The 17,349-nt window shown below is 50.9% G+C and overlaps 1 protein-coding gene and 1 non-coding gene across 15 annotated transcripts in view; both read left to right on the top strand.

The window, feature by feature from the left end:
• The window catches only part of VRK3 (VRK serine/threonine kinase 3), a 35,986-nt gene that overhangs the window by 17,690 nt on the left and 947 nt on the right, over positions 1-17,349 (top strand). For 12 of the 14 annotated variants that reach the window (XM_059876738.1, XM_005219281.5, XM_024978263.2 and 9 more), the window contains 9 exons: positions 117-181; positions 1,429-1,495; positions 3,049-3,133; positions 3,405-3,510; positions 5,853-5,945; positions 8,649-8,781; positions 10,136-10,256; positions 13,717-13,775; positions 16,587-16,735. In XM_059876738.1, the coding sequence (XP_059732721.1) occupies positions 117-181; positions 1,429-1,495; positions 3,049-3,133; positions 3,405-3,510; positions 5,853-5,945; positions 8,649-8,781; positions 10,136-10,256; positions 13,717-13,775; positions 16,587-16,735 (878 nt within the window). The other 2 variants (XM_059876736.1, XM_059876739.1) reach the window with 2 other exon arrangements.
• Positions 14,230-14,302, top strand: TRNAG-CCC (transfer RNA glycine (anticodon CCC)). Its single transcript has one exon. It is a non-coding gene; the product is annotated as a tRNA-Gly (tRNA).

The raw sequence follows: 17,349 nt of genomic DNA, 5'->3' as shown, positions 1-17,349 counted from the left end.
TCGGGTCTCTTGACCCCGTGGGAACTCATTAACCACAACTGCTGCTCATTACTCGGAGGACAGTGACCCTCATCTTCCCTGCAGATGATAACCTCGCTCATTTTGTCCATCCACAGCTGAGTCTGACTCCACCACTGGCAGCGAGTCAAGTCCCCAGAAACAAAGATTCTCACTTAAACTAGTGAGTGGGCCCAGGTGGGGTGGGCAGCCCTGAGGGGAGCGGAGGGGAGGGCTGGGCTGGGCTGGGCTGGACGGGCCAAAGAGCACAGCCTTGGCCAGCAGGGAGCAGTGGGGCCTTGGGCGGGGCACACCTTCCTCTGGCCTCGGGCTCTCCGACACGGAGCCCCCAGAGGCTGCAGTCAGGTCCCCAAGACCTGACTCGGATGTTTTCTGGCCGTGTGATCTTCACAAGCACCCAAAAACTGGGACAGCTAGTTCAGGTGCCCTCCCTTGGATCTAGATGGAGGGCCTGTGAGTGATTTGGAGTGAGGGCTCCGGAGCCAGACTCACAGATGAGTAATAGCACCTACTTGCTGAGAGCTTGTTCTGTGCCCAGCCCTGGTTCATAATCAAACCTTTAGGATAGTCACCGTGTGCCCCCATTTAACAGATGAGAAAATAAAATCTTGGTCACTTGCCCAGGGGCACCAGTGGGCAAGTTGCTTTGTTCACTGCTGTATCACCAATACCCAAAAGAATACTAGGCACATAATAGGTGCTTTATAGAAAGAATGAATGAATGTCAGAGCTGGGATTTGAATTCAGCTCTCTTTGATCCTGTGCTCTTAAGAACCCAGCTTTACTAGTTGTATTTAATTAAAGTATTTGGGTTGACTGCTTGGGAAAAGTGACCCAATGTTAGTAATGGCTTACACAAAAATAATATTTTATTGCTCTTTCACTTAAAAGTCTGGGGCTGTGGCCCAGGGCTGACATGGTGGTTCCATAAACAAAGGGTTAGTTTCCTTCTCTCTTGTTGTTCCAAACTTCAACCTATAATCATCTCATGGGCTGAAATGGCTGCTCCAGCTCCTGCCATCTCATCTGCATTCCAGCCAGCTGGAACAGGAGAAGAGAAGGGAGAGCCTGCCCTAGCCCTTTAAGAGCATAACCTGAAAGTTGCCCATCTCTCTTCTGCTCACATCCCCATTGGCCAGAACTTGATTGTGTGGCCATTCCTCGCTGCAAGGGAGACTGCAAAAATGTAGTGTTTAGCTGAAGGGCCTGTATCTAGGGAAAACTTGTGGATCCTGTCGTAAAAGAAAAAGAACCTAAGCAGTAACTCAAAGTCTCTGATACGTGGTCACATGAAGCAACCTAGGGTGTTGCTGGCATTACCCTGGGATGACCCACGGCCAGTGATGATCTGGGAGCCCTTGCCTGTGAGATTCCAGTGTGACAGCCTTTTCCCCTCCCCTCCCCCACTAGGATGCCAAGGATGGGCGCTTGTTCAATGAACAGAACTTCTTCCAGCGGGCTGCCAAGCCTTTGCAAGGTATTCCTCAGGGAAGTGGGCAGGTGGGGTGAGTTTGGCGGTACCAGCTTGGTCAGAACAACTGGCTCTATAATCTGAAGGTTTGGGAAGGGTGGGGGTGAAATTCAAGGCCCGGGTTTGCTCCCATCACCCTTCGGGCCTCGGGGGACAGACAACAGACATGGCCTGAGGCTGGCTCATCGTCCCAGCTCTTGAGAGCCGAGTATTACGTTTTCAAAAATACTGTAAGCCAGTTATTAAAACACAGCCGTCATAAACTAACTGTACCAGAGACTTCCCTGGTGGTCCAGAGGTGAAGACCACTCCCAGGTTCAGTCCCTGGTCAGGAAGCTAGATCCCACAGGCCAGGAAGCTAGATCCCGCAGGCCACATCTAAGAGTTTGAATGCTGCACTTCAACTCAGAATTCCCATGCCGCAACTAAGACCTGGCACAGCCAAATAAATAATTAATTATATCAATTTACAATCAGGTTAAGAACAAGAGTGGGCTTCCCTGGTGACTCAGTGGTAAAGAATCCGCCTGCCAATGCAGGAGACACAGGTTTGATCCCTGACCCAGGAGGATCCCCCATGCTGCAGAGCATCTAAGCCCATGCACCACCACTGCTGAGCCTGTGCTCTACAGCCCGGGAACCGCAACTACTGAAGCCCGCACCGTAGAGCCTGTGCTCCACATCAGACAGGAGCCCCAGCTCGCCACAACTAGAGCAAAGACCTCACAGCAACCAAGATCCCACACAGCCAGAAATAAAATGTAAAAAAGAGAGGAGCAAGGGTAATAAGCACTCGAAGCTTATCACTTCCTTATTATTTGTCTACATTTTCCATTACCTGTCATCTATAATCTGTGCTTTTTTTTGGCCAGACTGTGTGGCATGTAGGATCTTAGTTCCCTGACCGGGAATTGAACTGGACCCTGGCAGTGAAAGCACGGAGCCCTAACCACTGGACCACCAGGGAAGTCCCTATTATCTATCCCTTGAAGTTGCTTCCATTCACTGTATCCGTGTGTTGGAAATACCATATAAGGGCATGCTACTGCCTCTCACCCCAACTCTCTATCTTCGGTGATACCACATTGGTAGCTTGTAACTGGCTGTACTGGGAAACATTTACACCACGAAAGTCCACAAACATAAATCAGGGCTATTTTTTTTCCTGAACAACCCAGTTATTAAACTTTCATCCGCACACTGCTCCATGTCTACCATCCAGCTGAGATCCTGAAAGGTGGTCAGACATCTAGTGACACAGTGACCAGTTTACACTTTTCCCGATCTCATTAGCTCTGTGTGAGAATTCATGGGTTACACGGTCACTCTTCCCACTCCATTCACTCCAGACTTGTCAGTGCTTTCTCAAAACCACCTTCACACCCGCCATCATTCCCCCCTAGCCCTCACCCACCCAGAGAAACAATGTCTCTAACCAGGAGACCCAGGGTCTGGCCGGGACTCAGGTGCATTCTGCTTCAAGTCTCAGAATGGGCTGTGGTCTGCTGTGGGTGTGGGGCCAGGTGGGCCCTGATCTCTCTGGCCCCTACCTCCCGCAGTGAACAAGTGGAAGAAGCTGTACTCAATCCCCCAGCTGGCCATCCCCACCTGCATCGGTTTCGGCGTTCACCAGGACAAGTACAGGTGAGTCACTTCACCTGGCACTCGCTTTGCTGGCTGCTTCCTGTCTCTCTGTCTCATGCCCAGGTGTGGCTGGGACCCTAGAGCCACTGGCCAGTTAGTCGCTTCCTTCCTCCCGCAGCTTTGAGCCAGACCTATCCCCCACCCATCCAACCCTTCATCTCACCCTGGACTGGGACCTGGTAGTCCCCAGCCAGAGTCCCTCCTTGGTGAATGATACTCTGTCCCCGCCCCGGTCCTCTCTCCCACCTCCTGGGACGCCCGTGTCTTCCAGGTTCTTGGTGTTTCCCACCCTGGGGAGGAGCCTTCAGTCGATCCTGGATGACTTCCCAAAGCACGTGATGTCGGTGAGGTCTGTGTTCCAGATGGCCTGCCGGCTGGTAGGTACTGGAGGGTCTCAGGCTCCCATCCAGGGCATGCTGCCCCGGGTCCTAGTTTATCAGTCTGTTTGCCCTTTGACACATTCAGACCGCATCTGCCCCTGCTGGGCACTGGGGCATGCAGGGTGACTGGCACAGCTGAACCCCAGACCATTAGAACCAGAGTGATAAGTATTGCCATGAGGGATGTTCAGGAGGCTGTGGGAGTTTGAGGAAGGGTCCCAGCTTAAATTGAGGGGTTTGGTTGTGCTTCCTGGTGGAGTTTATTTCTAAGCCAAGAGTGGAGAATAGCAAGGTGCTGGGTAGAATGGGAGTGGAAATGCATGGGGAGAGCGTTCTAGCCCAAGGAAGTAGCTTAGGCAAAGGCTCGTGTGGGGGAGAGCGCACAGGACATCTGTCATTCATTCCTTCCTCCATCCATCCTTCCATGAAATATTTGTGCTGTCCCTGCTGAGTGTCAGATACCGTCCCAGGGCCTGGGAGTGCAGTGCGGGGCAGCACAGACATGGTTTCTATGTTTGCTGGGACAGGGTGAGTTTAAGCCACAGTTGCACCAGTAGTGAAAAGTGCTCTGGAGAGAAGTGTCCCCATGCTGTGACGGAGAAGAGGACCTAACTTAAACTGCTGGAGGGGGGACTTCCCTGGTGGTCCAGTGGCTAAGGCTCCTCCCTCCCAACGCAGGGGCCCCCCCGGGTTCAATCCCTGCTCCAGGAACTAGATCCCACATATTGCAACTAAGAGTTCGCATGCCGCAACTAAAGACCCCGCATGTGACAACGAAGATCCCATTTGCCACATGTGAGACCCGGAACAGCCAGATACACACACAGTGACTCCCCTGGTAGCACAGTGGCTAAGACGCTGTCTGCCAGCGCGGGGGACGTGAGTTCGATCCTGGTCCGGGAAGATCCCAGATGCCATGCAGGGCAGCTAAGCCCGTGCACCGCAGCTACTGAGCCCACGCTGTAGAGCCTGTGCGCCTCAACAAGAGAAGCTACCGCAGTGAGAAGCCTGGGCACTGCAGCAAGGAGTAGCCCTCGGCTGCCACAAGTAGAGAAAGCCCTCATACAGTGGTGAAGACCCAGGGCAGCCAAAGATAAATAAAAATAAATTAAATGAGAAATATAAATAAACAGCTGGCGGGATGGGTCCCAAAGGTATGACATGCAGTGTTTGCCGTGTGATGTGTCAAGGGTGAAAGGCAGGAGCTGCGGTTGGTGTGGAGGCTCAGCAGTGACCTGAGGACCCAGGGCCTTGAACACCAAGCTGAGGGGCGGGGACCCCTGTCCCGAGGGCACCGGGAACCCACGTGAGGACTGAGGACAGGGGAGGGGCAGCGTCAGTTCTGGGTGTAGAAGGACCCCGTGGGCCACGTGGGGATGGCTGGGGAGGGTACAGTGGAGGCTGAGTGAGGTGGGCAGGAGAGAGGACCAGGCCTGAGGAGGAGCTGGGCTGTGGGGACGGAGTGTTTGTGGAAGCAGCAGAATGGGGTGGGCAGTTAAGCCTTGGAGTCAAGGGGGTTGCAGTCAAGATACCGCGAGCACCTGGGGGTTCAATATATGCAATCAGAGCTCAGTGGAAAAGTCAGGGCTAGAAATAAAAATACAAAGTGCTCAACTAAATGTATTTCTGCTTCTTTGAACAAATAAGGAAACCTCTTTGGTATATATGAGTGTGAGTTGGTTTTTTTTTGCAAGGGTCAATAAGTAACCAATAAGTAACCAACTGTTTCCCCTCCAGAGATTTTGATCAACTAAGAAATAATGGGTTGGTCAAAAAGTTAATTCGGGTTTTCCTGTACCAGCTTGAGGACAAACAAACTTTTGGCCAACCCAATAGATACAAGAGATTGATGGGAAATGAAATATCAGCTTTAATACGGAATTTTTCAAAACCCTAATGTCTTCTAAGACATTCTTAGGTGTGCTGTCACAGCGGGCATCCAGATGCTTCACTCAGAATTAGTCAGGCTCAATCCACCACCGGGGCTTCCCAGGTGGCTCAGTGGGTATAGAGTCCGCCTGCCAACGCAGGAGACTCAGGAGACACGGGTTCAGTCTCTGGTTGGGAAGATCCCCTGGAGGAGGGCATGGCAGCACACTCCAGTATTCTTGCCTGGGAAACCCCACAGACAGAGGAGGCTACAGTCCTGGGTGGAAAGAGTTGGAAATGACTGAAGCAACTGAGCGCACACACAGGCAATCTACCAGTGTTACCAAGCCCCTGACAAGCAGGACCTCGTGACCCCAGGCCCAACAGTGGGGTTTCCTTCCAGGGCTTCGCATCAGAGCCTGTTTGTGTTGTCAGCGCTTCTCACAGAAACACTTGCTTTCCTCCCCTAGCTGGATGCCCTGGAGTTCCTCCACGAGAATGAGTACGTCCATGGCAACGTGACAGCTGAGAATATCTTTGTGAATCCAGAGAACCTGTGCCAGGTAACTGCCAGATCCTCGCCCTCCCTGGGGGCTCTCTGGGCTCCCGGGCTCGCCTGTCTTAAAACCTGCCTTTATTTCACAACGCTTATTGCAAAGAATTGCTATCCATCATGTATAAAGTGCTTCTTCGAGTAAATGAGGAGAGAGAAGCCACTTAGTAGAAAAATGGACAAAGGATAGGAAAAGCAGTTCATAGAAAAAGGAATCCACAAGTCAGTTAAATGTATGAAAAAATGCTCAACCTCCTGCAATTATTATTAGATTCTAGTAATCATGGAAATTAAACTTAAAATAACTACTACTTTTTACCTTTCGGGTGGACAAAATTAAAAGAAAAATAATATCTCTTGCTGATAAGTATGTGAGGAAACAGGAATTCTTTACTTATTGGAAGGGTACTTGGGCAAACTTTTTGGAAGGTAATTTCTTATAGCAGTCAAAATTTTAAATGTATATGGATTTTTGTTTTGCTTTTTGCAGGATTCACATTTATTGGTTCAAATACAGTACCTAACATTTGCTAAACATGCATTTCACACTAATTGGTCACCATTTCCACAGGCAGTCAGTGCACAGAAGAGGGCCTCTCCCCTGCCAGTTGTCGGGGTGGGAGGTAGCAGCGGGCCTGGGTAGCAGAGCCCACCAACTGTCATTTGGTTGCGCAAGATTGATGGAGCTAACTGCATAGGTTTTTTGATCTACCGGTTCCTCTGTGAGGAATTTATCCATTCCATATATTGAAAGATATATTACAAGGACTTCCCTGGTAGTCCAGTGGTTAAGAATCCGCCTTCCAATGCAGGGGACACAGGTTCAGTCCCCGGCAGGGAGCAGAGATCGCACGTGCCTCAGGCCAACTGAGCCCATGCACCACACAAGAGAGAAGCCCCAAACGAAAGATCCCTCATACCGCGATGAGGATATCGAGTGCCGCAGCTGAGACCTGATGCAGCCAAAAATAAGAGGAAAAGAAAGATACACGTACAAAGTGTTCCTGACAAAACTGATTCCGACAGTAAAATGGGAAAACCTCAATATATACTCCTGATAGCGTACTGATTAGTATTTACAGTAAATCATAATTACTCTTTCTAATGATAGAAACCAAATGTAACATGCCTTAAGCCAAAAAAAAAAAAAGGAGGGGGTTAGTTTAAAAACAGGGAGGTACTATTTATTGCTTCTTGGAGTGAAAAAATCCAGGACTTCACTGGCTTCAGGTGTGGCTGATTCTAAAAATTCAGAGCCTGTCATTAGGAAACTGGATCTTCGTCTCTGGGCTCTTGTGTTTGCATTGCTCATTATCAGGCAGTCCCTCTTTGCTATGATGACAACCACCAGCAAATGAGGCTTAAGTCCCCTCCATTTAGCCACCCCAGTGGAGATAGATTGGGTGAGCCCCACCTCAGTCACTTGGACTGAGTTGGAGAGGGGTGGTCTCAGAGAAAAATCCTAGAACCATATTAGGCAAAGCTAGGACTTCTCTGTTAGTCCAGTGGTTAAGACTCTGAGCTTCCAATACAGGGGTCATGGGTTTGATCCCTGGTCAGAGGACTAAGATCCCACATAGCAGGAGGCCAAAAAGAAAAAAAGAAACAGAACCAACAGAATGTGTATGTGTGTGTGTGTGTGTGTATACATACACATATATATGTATCTATGTATATATACAGAGAGAGAGGGAGACTATAAGAATTTGACTCAAATTCAAAAAGCTCAGAGTCCCTAGATCTGCAGTTGGCAAGCTGGAGAACAGGAGAGCTAATGGTGTGCTTCTGGTCAGAGTCCAAAGGCCCGAAGAAACCTGTGTGAGTTCCAGTCTGAAAGGTGGCAGACTTGAGACCTGAGAAGAGTTGGTATTTCTGTTCAAACCCAAAGGCAGGAAAATGCTGGTGTTCAGCTCAAGTGGACAGGCAAGGGGCATTCCCTTTCACTTAAGCCTTTGTGTTCTGTTCTTCAACTGATGAGATGAGGCCCACACACTAGAGAGGGCAGTCTACCATCCACTCCAGTCACACCCTCACAGACATACCCAGATTAACCTTTGGCGACTTGTCTAGGCACCGTGTGGCCCAGTCAGGTTGACGCACAAAAGTAACCATCACAAACTGACCAGAAGAATGTAGGTCTCGCATGGACAAAGCCAACAGGTGTCCCCTCTCCATTCAGCAGAATAAGAGGTAGCCATTAGAAAGCCGATGTGGCTGACTGAGTGTCTGGTGGCTAAGTACTTTGTGTTTTAAACTCAGTTAAGCCTCCTCACAGCCCTGCAAGGTAAGGACTATGATTATCTTCATTTGACCAATAGAGAAATCAAAGCACAAAGAGTTTCATAATTTCTCCAGAGTTGTATGGGCACTAATGGGCCAAGCTGGCACTGGAGTCTGGTCTGTCTGGCTCTGCAGTTAATACACTGTTAAAGTGCAGAAAGCTGTGTGCCCAACAGGAAGTACAGTGCATCCTCCTTATCCACATGCGTTTGCTGATTATTTAAAGAAGGTGAACATACAAGAAAGCTATTAGTGGTTACTTCTGGGAACTGGGACTGAGCAGTGATAGGAATGACTGGTTTGGGTTCTTTCCACATCCTCCTGTACTGTTTGGCATTGAGTTGTTTCAAATTGCACCCACAGTTGAAATCTCTGACTCCAGAATACAGATTCCTAATCTTCAAACTGTATGCCTTCTCCCACGTGCACACAGGTGACCCTGGCAGGCTACGGCTTCACCTTCCGCTATTCACCGGGTGGCAGACACGTGGCCTACACCGAAGGCAGCAGGAGCCCACATGAGGGGCACCTTGAGTTCATTAGCATGGACCTGCACAAGGGATGCGGTAAGAGGCCAGAGAAGGGGTTCAGGAGCTTGGAGACATGCTGCTCAGACGAGGGCAGCTCCCGATTGTCACAGCCATGGACAGCAGGTGGCCAAACGCAGGAGTCAGGCTGAGGCGGGGAGCCATGGTGGGGGTCAGAACCACGGACAGCATCCCCGCGCATCAGGCGTTGTGGGGCAGCACTGACACCAGTGATCGGTGGACTACCAGGAAGCCCTGCGAGTCCCCAGGCTCGAGTTCAGGACCTGTGTGGACTTAGAAGGCGAGAGGGGCTCTGACGTCATCCAGGAGGGGCTGCTGAACACCAGTTGTAAACCATTGACTATCCATCTCTGCAGCACACCAGTGAGGTCTAGACAGAGACCCAGATGTCAGCGCTATTTCAGAAGTTGTCAGTTGAAGCCCAGGAGTGAGATTATCCCGGGCAGGTGCACGGGGAGAGAAGAGCACACTTTGAGGAGATGCCTTGAGGAGGTCTTGGCCTCTCTCGCCCAAACCCCTTGAAACCATGGCCATCCAAGTCCCTGCCCGCATCCTCCCATTACACTAAGTCCCCCAGGGACGGGATGGTGCATGTGCCCCCAGCACCAGGTGGCAGAGGGTCCGACACAGTCAGCTCGCAGTGTTTGTCGAATGCTTATGTGAAGTGTTTAAATCATGTGATTGAGGAAGTGTAAGAAAACCAAACCCCGCTGTCTGCTTTGTTTGTCCTTCCCTACCAAGTGAGGCTGAGGTCAGTGGCCATCCTTCTAGGTACCTTCATGCCTTGTTACATCTCTCCACTGGACTGTCAAGGACTGTCAAGGGCTGGGACCCAACCAAACTCTTGTCTGGAATTTAAGACTATGGGAAGGAGGCCTTCCCTGGTTGTCCAGCGGCAAAGACTCTACGCTCCCAATGCAGGGGCCCCAGGTTCCATCCCTGGTCAGGGAACTAGATCCCACATGCTGCAACTAAAGAGTTCACACGCTGCAATGAAGATCAAAGATCCCACGTGCCAGTTAAGAGCCAGTGAGGCTAAATAAATAAATACGAAAAAAGAATGGGGGAAGGGGCTTGTCACCTGAGGCTCTGAGGATTCACGGAACAAATAGGTTCATGAATGAAGGACAGGTAGGTGAGGGGAGTGAGCTAGTGAAACCAGGGATGAAGAGATGACCAACGGAGTGAATGAGTAATTGACTCATGAAAGAGTGAGAGTAGGCAAGTGAAAAGTGGATGAACAGTTGAGAGCCAGTATATGTGGATGGTTGCGTGTGTGAGCACATGCTTGAGTTGGTGAGAGAGAGAAACGATGAGGGTGGGCGTGTCAGAACGTCTGCCTGAGTGGCCACGTTCCTTCCCTCCTCCCCAGGGCCCTCCCGCCGCAGTGACCTCCAGACCCTGGGCTACTGTTTGCTGAAGTGGCTCTATGGGACCCTGCCATGGACAAACTGCCTTCCCAACACCGAGGAGATCGTGAAGCTGAAACAGAAGTGAGTCTAGGGGTCAGCAGAGCCCAGTGCTGGTCCAGCACCCCTGCAGGTGGGGCAGAAGCTCAGAACCCAAGAAGGGACAGAAAAGAGGGGGAGGCAGCCTCGGGCCTCTGCAGTTCTCAGGCACGTGCTCTGCGTCAATTCCAGCGGACCAGAGCATGGGCTCTGGAGCCACACTGCCTGGGGTCAGACTCTGGCTCATCACTTCAGACTCCGTCCCCATCCCACCCACCACTGCAGGCTGTGAGGTGCAGCTTAACCTCCACAAGCGTCAGTGTCCTCCAGTGTCAAGGATCCTATTAGCGCCCACCTCAGGGTGGAAGGATTTGAGGGAGTTGGGTGCACAGCACTCAGCACAGAGCCTGGCCTGTAGAAAATGCTCACGGTGTGCAGGACACCATGATTCATTCACTCCCACAGGGACACACGGGCAACCTCAGCAGTTGGGCCTGGGCTTTGCCTCAGTATCTGGCAACACTGGCCTCTGGTGTCCACACTTCCCTCTCTTCTGCATGTGAAACCACCAGATCTTGCTAGTTCTGTTTTAGATGTTCAGCACCAAGGACAATGAGATAAAACCCGAAGTGTTGGGTGGTGTGGTTCAGCACCAAGGACAGAGGGCAGTGGGGGTACGTGTGGGTGGGTGCGCGGTTCAGCACCAAAGACAGAGGGGCTGTTGGCTGTAAAGGGAGGTGCTGCTGCGTGTGTGGACAGTAGACAACTAGACCCAGGGCAGCTCTGCAGGTCCAGAGCTCGGGATTCAAGCTGTGGGGTAGGCTTGGGGCAGGAGAGCTACCCCAAGAGGAGCCATTCAGGAGATGGTTGGGTATCACATCTGAAGTGCAAACTTGAAGTTCAAACGGAGACTCAGAGTTCAGCAGTGTCTCAGGAGCTGTCTGCAGAAGCCCTGGGAGAGTGGAAAGAGAGAAAACTCTCCAGTGAACAGCATCGAGTCTGTCTGTCTTCTCAGTTCCAAGCATGCTGTGTCGATGGTTCATGTTGAGCCTCTCACTTTGCCCCCTTTATTATCCCATCTTCCTTTACTCAACCATGGATACCCACTCATACATACTGAATATATATGTGTCCTACTGATACGCTTGCTTAAATGTATTTGTATCTTAAAATTGCATGACGCTCCTGGCACTGTATGTGACTCGCATAAATGTTACTCTGCTTCGAATCTCACCCGTTTCTGGCTTTCTTCACTCAATACTTCCAGTTTAACCCCAGTTACATGTCTGTCGAGTATACTGTTTCTGACTATTGCTTTTAAATAAGGTATAGGCACATCTGTGTCCTTAAACAACAGTTTTTTTTTTTTTTAAACGTGATGAGTGCGTTTGACTTGCATAAATGGTCTTGTGCTCTAAATCTCATTCTCCTTCTTTCACTTAATGCTTTATTTCTTTAACTTTTTACATTGCTAAAGAAGCTCAGTGCTTCTCAAGTAATTTTAGATGTAGCTGTGTCCTTGAAAAACACATTGTGTTTGATTTTTGCCAATCGAACACTCACCCATATGTGTGGTACCCCACCATAAGTGGTACCCCACCCCAGATCTCATCCTCCGTCATGTTTCAGCTTAGTCGTCACTCCCCAGGGAGCCCTTCCCTCACCCCCCACCGCATCGGGTCTCCCGCTTGTTCACTTCCGAGGAAGGGACACCTGTCACATTGGCCTGCCCGTAACGACCTGTTCACGGCTGACATTGCTGTATGCTTTTCTGCCCCAGGCAATGTGCCCACCGATTCCCTGTGTCAACTCTGAGGCCAGTGCTCTCCCGATCTGAAGCACAGAGATCTTAGGTGATCGGCCTGGGTCAACAGCTGATGAGAGGCGCTCCCAGGCCCTTTGACTCCCGAGGAGGCCCTTTCACCTGGAAGCTGGTACCTCCCAAGTGTGAGAGGCTCATCTCAGGGGATTGGCGGCGTTTGGATGCAGCCACCCTCCACTCACCAGATACTCACTGAGCACTTCCCTGCACTAGGCTCTTCTAGGGCCTGGGGATACAGAAAACTAAGACAGACACCCCTGCCCTCAAGGAACTCAGGTGCTAATGGGAGAGGCTGTGAACAGATAGTGAAACACAAAGCATGTCAGAGGTCAGAGGGTGGGGCAGTCAGCTCAGAGCCCTGGGCATCAGGGTGTGGGCAAGCCTGATCTTTTAGATTAAAGGGGCAGGTCTCCTGGCAATGGTGACAGGTGAAGTGACTCTAGAAGGTGAGTGAGGAGGTCCCACCTGGGTGCTAATACGCCCTAACATCTCTGCAGAAGGGGGAAACAGAGAGAGCAGCCCTCAGCAACCAGGCTTCTGCAGGCAACCTCTGCATTTGAAGGCAGCCTCAGTACCTGCCGTAACACAAGCCCATTGCCCTGTTTTCTTCTTTTCTTTTTGTACTTATTTTCTAGTTTTCCAGTAACTTTGTGTTTTTTGCAATGAAGCTAGGTGAAAACAATGGGTCTCAGGATTATGACACAGGTAGTCGGAGGACACAGCCCAATCGGTGACGTGTTTAGTGTGGCTGAAGTCTGAACTGCTCCTTGACGCACTCTGCTGTGTTAGCGATGAGACTGAGCTGCTCTTACGAGGAGACCCTGAGAGAATAAGTAACAGTTCCTTCCAGAACCCCAGATCCCAACCACAGCCACAGAGAGAGGGCCGGGAACATGAAGACGCTTCTCAGGGAAATGTCAGTGGTGATGCGGGACTCATTCTAGACCCCCCAGCCCAGCCTGTCAGCTGACCTGGGGGCCCACAAGGGGGCATGTTGCAATATGAACATTTTCTTCCCTGGCGGCTCAGATGGTAAAGAATTCACCTGGAACTCAGGAGACTTGAGTTTGATCCCTGGGTCAGGAAGATCCCCTGGAGGAGGGCATGGCAACCCACTCCAGTATTCTTGCCTGGAGAATCCCATTGACAGAGGAGCCTGGTGGGCTATGGTGCGTGGGGTCACAAAGAGTCGGACTCGACTGAAGCGACTGAGCGTGCGCACAGGCACACACACAGGTGAAACCAGGTGATGTATTGATAAGTTGGTAAAAATGTTGCAGTTGGAAGCCTGCAAGTACTTACGCTGCGCTTCCCCTAAACGCCTTGTTTAGAATTCACTCATCCAGTGTCCACGGTGACTCTCTCGAGCCGCGGTCCCCAACCTTTCAGGCGCCGGGGACTGGTTTCGTGGAAGACAGTCTTTCACAGACTGCTGGAGGGCGGGAGGATGGTTTCAGGATGACTCAAGCGCCTCACATGTATTGTGCATTTTATTTCTATGATTACGACATCACCCCCACCTTGGATCATCAGGCATTATTAGGTCCCGAAGTCTGGGGACCCCTGTTCTAGATCACAACTAATGAGAATAAGGAAAACTAGGGCAGGTCTACCAGACCTCCTGTTTCCGAAGGTGACTGTCCTTCCCTGAAAGGCCTTTCACGCGTGCCTCTGTCCCGTCAGGTTTCTTGACAACCCGGAGGGCCTCGTGGGACAGTGCAGTCGCTGGATCACCCCCTCAGGTATGTCCCAAGGGAGGGAGCAGGCGGGGGCCGCGGAGGGACCAGGGCTCGGGCCCATCCGGGGGGTGCCTGTCCTCACACCCCTCTATTTCCCTCGAGTTTTCCAAATCACATGTGTATCTGTGCCCCTCGTAGAAACAAAAATTTTCCCCCCGCCCAGATTCAGAAGTGTGTCTGAACAGTAACAACAGCAATGCACACAGACACACGTAACCACATACACATAATGTGTGGTTTTTTTTAAGAGTCATATCGCCTATATTTGTCTCTGACTTACTTTTTCATCTAAGAAGATTCCTTGGAGATTTTCTGTGTCAATACTTATAGAATTTTATGGATATTTTTTAAATTGTGGTAAAATACACTTAATGTCAGCTGAAACTGCAGTTGTGACTCATTAGTCAGTCATGAAATCCATTTAATGGGGATTTTAAAAGTGAAAAAGACAGGGACTTCCCTGGTGGTCCAGTGGTTAGGACTCTGGGCTCCCAATGCAGAGGATCCGGGTCCGATCCCTGGTCAGGGAACTGGATCCCACATGCTGCAACTAAAGATTCTGCATGCCGCAGCGAAGCTCAAAGATCCCACGTGCCACAACTGTAGGACCCCTTGCAGCCAAATACGTACAAATATATATATATAAACCACACATGGTCAGATCCCATTTTCATTATTAAAAGGTCTCATCAGAGAAGAAAATCTGCGAAGAAAGCATTGCAGAGGATGTGAAGCCAATGTTAACAGCAATTCTCAGGGATGGAGGGTCAGGTGGTTTTTTTTAAAAATTAAAGGACTTCCCTGGTGGTCCAGTAGTTAAGAATCCACCTGCCAGTGCAGGAGACGTGGGTTCGATTCCTGAGCTGAGAAGATTCCACATGCCAAGGGGCAACTAAGCCCCTGTGCCACAACTACTGAGCCTGCGTTCTAGAGCCTGGGAGCCCTAGCTGCTGAAATCACCCTAGACCTTGTGCTCTGCAACGAGAGGAGCCACTGCAGTGAGACGGCCAGGCGCCACAGCTAGAGAGCAGGCTCCCACTCGCCGCAACTAGAGAAAGCCCAAGTACAGCAAAGGAGCCCCGAGACAGCCAAAAATAAACAAACAGATAAGCAAAACTTAAAAGACAGAAAAAGTATGAGTGCCTTGCGGAAGGAAATGCTTAATGAGATACTAGCTTCCGTGATACATATTTATAGTCATATATATGTATGTGAGTAACGGGTTATAATTCGAAATACATATTTCATATGACAAAATGCCTTTCTAATTATACATCTGTTTCTGTTTTGTTTATAATTTCATTTGTATCTTTTGAAAAAACATCAAAAGAACATCATTTCGTGACACATGAACCCTGTGAGGTTCAAGCTGCAGCGTCCATCAGTAAAGCAGTCTTGGTGCACTGGCTTCCCGGCCTCCCTCTTTGGGCCTTTTGTGGGAGAACAGCCGAGTTTGGTCCTCCCCTCACAGGCTCCCTGCGTTCTGAGCCAAAAATATTTACTCTCCTGCACTTCACAGTAAAAGCTTGTTGGCCCCCATTTCAGAGATATGCACCAAATAGAGATAAAATCATATAATCAGCTGGGATTTGCTTTAAAACAATACAGGAGGGGGAAGCAGTAGGGGTTTTGCTGAAACAAGGTTGGTGTGAGTTGATAGCTGATGATAAATCCGTGCACCTCAGATTAGGCCTTGACCCCACTGTCTTTTAATTGGAATCACTCACCTGATGCCTGGACTTACCGAGGCTCAGATTCTTTTTGTCTCAGCTCAGAAGAGGCAAAATGATGGGCACGATGTAGATTTATTAATACAGGATGCTCGTGAGAGGTGCAAGCCAGCAGGCAAGTGGGCTCTGCCCCAGAATTAAGCGGGCTGTGTGTGTGTGTGTATGCCTGATCAGTTGTGTCCAACTCTGCGACCCCACGGACTGTAGCCCGCCAGGCTCCTCTGTCCATGGGATTTCTCAGGCGAGAGTACTGGAGTGGGTTGCCATTTCCTCCTCCAGGGGATCTTCCTAACCCAGGGATCGAACTCACATCTCCTGTGCCCCCTGCGTTGGCAGGCGGATTCTTTTACCACTGCACCACCGGGAAGCCCCAGTAGCTTTCTTGAGGCAGCATCAACTTAAAGTGGTCTCCAAAAGCTGCCTAGGTTTCCTCTCTATCTATAGTCCCCTACTGGGGCTTCTACATTGTCCTGACTAACTGTCTGTCTTGCCATAGTTGAGCCCAGGGTAGGCCAGCTGCAAGCCAGGCACCAGATAGGAAGCTGGAAGAAGATTCGAGGAGCTGCAGACACGCTTTGTTTGCAGCAGAAAGGCAGACAGGCTTTATTCTTCTCTAATGGTTGACATCACCCCACTGCGTGGCAAGGGCTTTTCAGGTGGAGCTTCTGTAGGCATGATTCTCCTGCGCAGTGCTGTAAACGATCTCAACTGTTCCATAACCACGCAGAGTCACTATTTACACAATGTGGACCAGAGCAAGCGGACCGTGGGACGGCAGTGAGAGGGAGCCGGGCGAGAGAGCCTGACCACTGCCATCTTGACTGGCTGTTGTTTCCCTACACTGTCCTATTCTGTCCCTATCAGTGACGCTAGGCGACAGACACGCTATTGCTCTTGGTACCACTTTCCCGGTGCTCATGTTTAATGTTTTAAAAAAACTAAAATCTAAGTGGCTGCAGCAGTGCCGGGCACAGAGGAAGCACTGAGCAAAGGAGCACCATGGCTGAGACCCTCTGGGCACGGCCCCCCAGGCTCTGGGTTGGGGGGCTGCTCCCCTCAGGCCTCCCCCGTGTCTTGGCCGCAGAGACCCTGCAGGAGTACCTGAAGGTGGTGATGGCCCTCCAGTACGAGGAGAAGCCGCCCTACTCCACACTGAGGAACGAGCTGGAAGCCCTGCTGCAGGACCTGCGGGCGTCCGCCTACGACCCCTTGGACCTCCAGGTGGTACCCTAGGTGGGTTCCAGCAGGAAGAACCGGGGGGGGTCTCAACCCTGTCCCTGGCTCCCATGGCTGTCTCCACTGATGCCGTGTGATGGGATGGGCACAGAGCGCTCCAGAAATACCAGGTTGTTTGTTCAGGAACCTAGCACACTGTCCACCTTAACCACAGACACTCTCCAAAAATGAAGGCATGACCTCCTCCACCCAGCTTGACCGAACCCCCCTCCCCACCCAGTCTCTGTCCCCACCCCCACAGCTGTCTGAGAGACCTCTGGCTCCTCCCACACCCCTCTCTCCCGCTCCGGGCAGTTGCTAAGTTCCTTCTAGTCCACCTTCTCCAGGGCTCTGCGTCTGTCCTCTGTCTGGGATCCCCTGGAGCATGGGCACTTGTCATAGTCACCTGCTGGCGATGAGCTCTGTGAGGACCAGGTCGAGTCTGTCTCTGCATCTCTGCGTTCCCCGCGCACGTCGCTGGCCTGGCTCACAGATGCCCTACCCATATTTACCGAGTGGGCCATCCGGTCTTCCTGTCGATGCTGGCCTGTCTTATAGTACCTCCCCGTCCAACCCATATGGTGGAAATTTAAAAGCAAACCTAACGGCCCCTTTCAGGACTGTAGTGTCCG

Source organism: Bos taurus, chromosome 18 (assembly GCF_002263795.3).
Source record: "Bos taurus isolate L1 Dominette 01449 registration number 42190680 breed Hereford chromosome 18, ARS-UCD2.0, whole genome shotgun sequence".
In the NCBI taxonomy this organism is placed as follows: domain Eukaryota; kingdom Metazoa; phylum Chordata; class Mammalia; order Artiodactyla; family Bovidae; genus Bos; species Bos taurus.
Note: the sequence above shows the minus strand (reverse complement) of the source record. Positions and strands in the feature narration are given on the sequence as shown.